At 45.1% G+C, this 7,919-nt stretch overlaps 1 protein-coding gene across 1 annotated transcript; it reads left to right on the top strand.

Moving 5' to 3' along the window:
• The first annotated feature begins 13 nt into the window (after nt 1-13).
• On the top strand, nt 14-989 carry LOC112160879 (cocaine- and amphetamine-regulated transcript protein). Its single transcript, XM_024295737.2, has 3 exons — nt 14-326; nt 439-522; nt 599-989. Exons 1-3 carry the CDS (start codon nt 33-35, stop codon nt 704-706), a joined length of 486 nt encoding a protein of 161 aa, XP_024151505.2. The 5' UTR covers nt 14-32; the 3' UTR covers nt 707-989.
• The last annotated feature ends 6,930 nt before the right edge of the window (nt 990-7,919 follow it).

Here is a 7,919-nt window from a genome sequence, read left to right on the forward strand (position 1 = left end):
GCTGTTACGCATGACAAAAAAAAAAAAATCCAATGCTGGGGTGGGGCAGTAGACCCCTCCACCGCACCCCCCACCCCATCTTACAGATAAAAAGGTGTTTGGCGCCGAGCAGCAGCTATTTGAGGACAGAAGGGCCACAGATGCTGCCGCGCACCGGGACCATGCGGAGCTCCAAGCTGCCCGGCGGGGCGCTCCTCTGCGCGCTGCTGCTGCTCTCCGCCGCGGGAGCGCAGCTGCTGGATGAGGAGTCCGAGGAGGAGCTGAGCCCCAGAGCCCTGCGGGACTTCTACCCCAAAGGTCCGAACCTGACCAGTGAGAAGCAGCTGGTGAGTTTGGGATGCGCGCCTCAAACGCGCAAAAGCACAAACAAACTTTCTTTCGCCCAAATGTTTTCCTCTCCTCTGCGGGTCATAACGGAAACTCTTCTTCTCCTGACAGCTCGGAGCTCTCCAGGAAGTTTTGGAGAAGCTGCAGGCCAAACGGCTGCCGTCCTGGGAGAAGAAGTTTGGTCAAGTTCCGACGGTAACGCACAGAAACGAACGCACGCGCTCAGATGTTGATGCGTAAAAATGCCACTGACGCGCCGCTCTCGCTCTAGTGTGACGTGGGGGAGCAGTGCGCCGTGAGGAAGGGCGCGCGGATCGGGAAGATGTGCGACTGCCCGCGCGGAGCTTTCTGCAACTTCTTCCTGCTGAAGTGCTTATGAGCCTGCCCGGGTCCAGCTGCTGCGTCATGCTCCGCAGGTTGATTCTGTTCACATCTTTCTAAGAAAGACAGCAGGAGAGAGAACGCGCGCGCGGTGAGGAGCAAGAGCGGCCGCCTCTGTGAAGTTTCTGTGGTCCATCCCTTCATCTGAGGGCAACTCTGTTCAGGGACTCTTCATCCTCGTCATCCTCTCCTCTCTGTAAACCTCAGCTGCTTGGTTCCTGTTAAATGTCCCGTGTCTGATTTGTGCAAATAAAAGCGGATCTATCCAGTTGTTTTGTAAAGCAGCGGAGTGGCCGTGCGTTCCTTCAGCAGATCCAGCAGGATGACAACTTAGAACGAGAAGAACATCAGAAACACTTCATATAATGACTCTCCGAGGGAGGGGCGCTCCGACAGTCTCTTCCGTGTCCATTTATTAGGAGGGCTTATAGAACAAAACCAGGAAAAGGTTCTGATCCGATCAGACCTGAAGAACTGCTGAAAAACTAACTTTACTCACACAGCATGATCAAATTAAGGTCTGTTAGGACCACAACAAGTTTACTACCCCACCAAAAAAAACAAACAAAAAACTTTGAATGACCAAAATGAGACAATCATTCATCAAATGTTGCACCGTAGAGTTCTTGATCAAACATAAATAAACTAAATACAGGCACTGACGTCATCACTCAGATTTTAAACATATGAACCTTACAGACCAGCTAATTTGCTATTTGACTGACAGCACATAAAGAGTGTTGTGTAAAATTGCATTTAAACTTCATTATTCCTACACCTGGTCTGCAACCTGTGGCTCCGGAGCCACATGTGGCTCTTTACCTCTCCATAGTGGCTCTCTGGTGAAGAAAAATAAAAAAACAGTATTTTTTTCAAGTAAGGGTACTAAATGTGCATTTATTTCATTTAGATTAGTTACGTTTATACATGTATAGCTGATGTGCACCTCGAATATAAACAATGTCATTGTTTTTACATCCCTGCTGACTTGAAGAGGTCTTGTTTGCTCTATGTTTCCTCTAGGATACAGAGATTTCAAATCCTAAGCAAAACTTTGGTAGCCTTTGGAAATCATACAAGCTTCTGTCAAACGTAAAAAATAATTTCACATGTAGAGAAATGCATTTCTTTTTATATATCCGTTTATATTCATGCCACCAAAGAATCATAATTAATATTTATTATTAAAAAATACATCATAATGAATGCACAGCAGCATCAAAATAGAGTTTGCAGCTCAGTTTCGATCAGGAGAAAACAAGCCCAAATGGCTCTTTTACTGTGAAAGGTTGCAGACCCGTGGACTATATAAATACTAGCTTTGAAAAAAAATGATTTAATTAACTTATTTAATGTTGTTAACTTAAACAACATTAAAGAGTATTGGACGGCTGCACTTGACTTAAAAAGTCTCATCAGTAGACACAGACCTTGGAGTGTGACTCACCCCTCCCCTGGGGGAGCGGTGAGCTGCAGACATCGCTGCGCTCGGGAACCATTTGGTGGTTTAACCCCCAAACCCAACCCTTGATGCTGAGTGTCAAGCGGGGAGGAACTGGATTTGGCATGACTGGACCTGAACTCTGACTTGTTACCACTAACTATTACTCTTTAGCAGCAGAGTCACATTCTCTGGGTTCTCCAGCGCCCTCTGCCTTAAGACACGCGTACCGCCTGCCTCACCTGGTGTGTTTCTAAAGCCCACTTTTAGTGGATCAAAAGACCAAATGAGTCACAAACCAGCATCAATGCTTGATGGTCTCATCCTCCCCCCTGCTATGATCCGCTTGTTCCTGCTTTTCTCCAGATAGTTTTGTGTGCCTTCTCAAGTCGTGTTTCTAGTGTTTGTTCTAAATAAATAAGAGAAACTTTTGTTGGAACCGGACCCTGAAAGATATATCAAAGCTGTGCATCAGGAGCAGCTGTGGGTTTCTAACCCAGGTGATGAAAAAGGTACAAGTCAGGTGTAATCAATCCTTGACAGTTAGGACCATTGGTGAGCTCTGGAGTCTATGTAAGTTCAGAAAGACAGCCATCCAGAAAGTGCTGGGAGCAGAGACCGGGTCATCACAAAAGATATGTTCATTCAAGGATTTTTCACAGTTTTTAATAAGGAGTCAAGTGTTTCTGCTGTAACAGCATGTTGGTTTGGTAATTTCATCACTACAAAAAATATTATGTTATTGTCAGAGACAAAGACAGCTTGCTTTGATATTTGAAATAGTTTAGCAATGAAACACATATTTAAAAAAAAGAGAAGAAAAGCAAACAAAGAAACACTAACTACAATCAAAAGAACATTGTAGCTAAAAGTCAACAAAAGAAAAAAAGTAACCATGAAGAATCCACTGTGTATGCTCTGGAGCCCGTTTCAAGAAGCAGGTTTAACAAATTCAGAGTTCAAACCTGAACTCAGAGCTGACTGACCCAAAGTTCACAAACTCTGAGTTTTCGGTTTCAGAACAGCTGAAAAGTTTGTTCAATCAACACTGAGTTGTTAGGCTCAGAGTCAGGCGTGAGCGTCACGACCATAGAAAGCCCTGAATTTTTATCATTCTTAAAGTTAAATTTTATGTTTTTTGTATATGTTGTAATTGCTGCTGAAAAAAATGAGGTCCTGTGGTTGAAATTGACCAATAATTCATTTTAAATACTGATAACTATTGCTAAATTTATATTATTTAGAGATTTTATAATTGTACCACTAAAAAGTATATTTAAGCAATTTATGTATGAAATTTTTTAAGACATAAAAAATTAAAATGATTACATCCTTTTAATTGAGTTTTCAGGGTGTTATTGTACCTAGTAAAAAACAACATTTTTAAGGGCACATTCTACCATTTTCTTCAGCTTTGTTGTCACTACTAAAAGCAAAAGGGTAGTGAGGTTAAGATTCACCCACTGCAATTATTTTTTTTTTCTGCTGCCTAAAATAATTGAGCAATTTCTTAACAATCTAAATGTATAATGACTACAAGCCCTTCAAGTGTGTTTTTTCAGTGCAGAGACCCTCTGAAACAAACATTTATTTTTGAAAAGCATTGCTGTTTTGGGCTATCGGCCCACCAGAGACTCCTTGGAATCAAGCCACCTGACCCGGTCCGTAATCCAGCCCTGATAACATGAATGAAAAGAGCTGAAGCTGAGCGGAGCACTTCTGAGAGTTTGGCTCAAACCTGAAGACGACAGGAGCTTCTCCAGTGGCGTCCTGCTGGGTCTGGAGGTCATGATGTGGTTTGATTCTAACATTCTGAGCTTTGTAGACCAGGCAGACAGAAGAAGACTTTAAAGGGGCCATACCATGATATTTTCAGCCTTTCTGAGTTAACTATATTCATATATATGATCATATATTACCTTAGGAACACTAAAAACCAAATTATTTATGAAATATGAGTCTTTTTTGTTAAACGTTTTAATACACAGAAGTAAAACCACTTGATCTCTGAGGTCCGCCTTTTGCTTCTTGTCAGTCCCGCCCCTTTCATGACGTCATCCTTGAGCTTGCCCATAGACCGTCAATGAATCTCCCAACCTCCTCAGCATGACCAAACTTTGTAAACAAAACCACGTGACTAAAGATCTCTTCAGTCATTGGCCAGCAGCTACGGGGGCGGGTCAAAACAGTAGAGAAAGATGGATTCGCTGGCGTTTGCAAATGCTGTCCAGGATTTTTCCTTATTCAAACTTTGTATTTGCTGATGGATTTTGATCATCTGTATGAAGGTCAGGTTCAACACTTTTACTGCATCTTTGGTACCGTGGAGGAATCCCGCATGACGGTTACTGGAGACGCTACGGCTACACACGCTAATAAGACTTTGTGACGTGTAGATTGTTGGTAGAATCAATGTGGATCAGGTTAAAAGTTGTTTTATTGAGCATGAATTCATCCACATTTGAATGAGTTTCTGTGTCACATCATTGTGGTTTGATGACATTGTTATTTAGAGAATTCTGTTGGAACTACAATACAGCTTTAAGATAACTCAGCAAAACAAGACACAGAAAAGAGAGTTATATGTTTTACAGTGGTGTTAAAATAAACGTTCTAACAAGTAAACAGTTTGATCAATTATTTCCTTTTGGATAATATGACAATCAATGCTCTACATTGTCCGCGGCTCACCGATCGCCTCATTTCTAACGTCTTTACATCACGTGACTGTCGGGTACGGAGGCCGTTTTGGTTCAGTTGTTCCACTCTTGGTTCGTTTTATATTCAGAATGAGGAATCTCAGGGTGAACCGAAGTTCATTCTGATTGGAAACGAACCGAGACCGCCTCTAAAGATGGGTCAGAGAGCGGTTCCTGGTACAGCAGTGGTGTTGAGGTGGTTATCAGCTGCAGGAGACACATTCTGGAAGGGGAGAACTGCCACGGCACAGCGGCTCCACGGAGAACGTGGGTGTGTGTTCGTAGTAGTCTGGGGGCGGAGCTAGAAGCACAGATTATTCCTGGAGGGGGCGGCTCACGTCGTGTTGACGACAGCATGATTCGATCCACTCCTTCGTAGGTATGGGAGGGGCTGCCGCAGACAGTGCAGGTTTTTAGAGGATTACTCTTAAATGCATGAACGGATCAAAATGCAGCTTTGAGGTTCTTTATAGAGAGAATGAACAGTATAATGCACTAAAACCTCCAAAAGCTGAATTTTTATGGCAGGGCCCATTTAAAGACCATCTCTGTATTTAGAGTAGATATGAATCAACTATGAACATCTGATAACAACTCCTCAGAATAGTTTCTGGCTGGAGACTTTCACAGGATACGCTGCTGTGGTGGATGAGTCCAGAGCAAAAGTCACACTAAGAAGGACCCACAAGTTGTTTCTGTGCATGGGGGGGTTGAAGGGGGGGGGGGTGTGAAGGAGCATCTCCTCCTTCAGTGACTCACTGAGGAAGCTTGCACAGTGACCTCCTCTTCCTCCCGGACTCAAACGTTCCTGCTCAGTGACTTTTGGAGCTGATGGAGCTGCTGGCTCAGTGGAGCTACCCCCCTCCCCCACCCCAAACATCTCCACATTTGTGAAGGCCCTGCTCAGGCTGTCCTTATGTGAGCTTGTGGGGGAAGGAGGGTTGGTTTCTTCCCCCAACAGGTGCTTAGATCTTCAGTTTATCTGATCCAGCAGACCCTAAACGAAACCAGAGGCAAGTAACCGGTGAGGTGGGGGTGAGGGGTGGGGTAATGGCAGATCTTTCCCTCTAATTTCATTCTAAAGTCATTTGAAGCACAAACCATCTTTACAGACACTGCACATCATCGTGTGGTGGTTGTGCTGTCAATAACTTGGCCTTCCCCCCCGGGGTCATGACGTGTTCGGATTCCTTTCAAGTTTTTTAAAGGTCGAAATGTTGATGGGAAAGAAACAGAAGGCCAGATAATGCCGAAAATGATGATAATGATGGGGACTAGTCTGGAGTGATGCAAATGACATAGTACCCCCCTCCCACCCCCCACAGGGACACACATTTACACACAGATGCACAAGTGCACCCATCACTAGAGCCAGAGGCTGAATGGGAGTCACTGTCAAAACCAAGTTCCACCTAAAGTTCATGAAGAAACCAAAACAGGGAAAATGGAAAGACATCCATCCATCCATCTGTCCATCCATCCATCCATCCATCCATCCGTCCGTCCCAGGATTCTGTGCTTAGATTTTGTCATGTTCTGTTTTCCCTGTAGGGCTCACCATGTTCAGGTTTAATCATCCACACCTGTCTTCATTTAGTTAATCAACTCAGTGTATTAAAGCGCTGAGTTTTCAGTTCTTCATTGTCAGCTCATCTGCTCTGTTATGCTACTTCACTGATTTGTTCTCCCATGGTTTTGTCGTGTTTAAATTTATTAAATAAAGGTTTAAGTTTCCACCACCAAGTCTTGTCTTCTGCATTTGGGTCCTTCACCACCATTCATGACCATCCATCCATCCATCTGTCCATTCCTGTGTCCATCCATCCGTCGGTCCATCCATCCATCTGTCCGTCTGTCCGTCCTTATGTCCATCCATCCGTCCGTCCATCCCTATGTCCGTCCATCCGTCCGTCCGTCCCTATGTCCGTCCATCCATCCATCCATCCATCCGTCTGTCTGTCCGTCCCTATGTCCATCCATCCATTCATCCGTCCGTCCCTATGTCCATCCATCGATCCGTCCATCCATCCATCCATCTGTCCGTCTGTCTGTCTGTCCCTATGTCCATCCATCCATCCATCCGTCCGTCTGTCCGACCCTATGTCCATCCGTCCATCCGTCCATCCATCCCTCTGTCTGTCCCTATGTCCATCCATCCGTCCGTCCCTATGTCCATCCATCTGTCCATCCATACATCCGTCTGTCTGTCCGTCCCTATGTCCATCCATCCGTCCATCTGGCCGTCCATTCTCTGTGGCTTATCCAGACCAGGACGTGGATCAGGGGTGCCCAAAGTCAGTCCTCGAGGGCCGACCCCCTACTGGTTTTCCAGAAATCCTGCCTATCTGCTGCTGATAATATGGATCGGGTGCGTTTGGCCAGTAAGGAGCTTCACTGGCAGGTGGGTTGGAAAGCATGTCGGACACCGACCCTCGAGGACTGATTTTGGACGCCCCTGATGTAGATGCTCAGATCTCCTTCTCTACAGCAGAGTAGGTGCTAGGTGGTTGCTATAGTAACTGCAAGATTTATCAAAGCAGCCCCCAAAGTATAAAAGCCTCAAGTTGCATTCACACCAAAATGAGTGTCGGGTGCGGCCTCTTGGTCCAGCAGCACGACGATTTGAGCGGCGGGGTGGTGTTTGAGCAGTGGCACGGCCAGAGTTGAATATCTGAACTTTAGCGAGGTTACCATGTTGCATCTACCAGGCAGAGACTCATCTTTGAACATGTGATCTGTACTGTGACTCAATCAGCTCTTAGGATTAGCTACGCCAACCCCAGGAGGCTGGCTGGCCTGGGACAGGCGAGCAGCTGTGGCATTGGGGAGGCATCCTGCTCTGGTCTCCTAAACTATTTTTAATCTTAATTTCACTGAGAAATTTGAAAAAGTTCTAAATTTTCACTTTTTTTTTTCCTTCTCTGGCTAATGCGGGACAGTAAGTTCTCAAACTGAGTCACAGACAGAAACATCTCAGAAGTGGCTGTTATTCCTGCAGCAGGAATGTACCGGGAGAATCTCAGAAGGGTCTCATGAACCCAGATGGGATTACCGATGCTTTCGTAGAGCAT

This window comes from Oryzias melastigma, linkage group LG3 (genome assembly GCF_002922805.2).
Source record: "Oryzias melastigma strain HK-1 linkage group LG3, ASM292280v2, whole genome shotgun sequence".
Taxonomy (NCBI): Eukaryota; Metazoa; Chordata; class Actinopteri; order Beloniformes; family Adrianichthyidae; genus Oryzias; species Oryzias melastigma.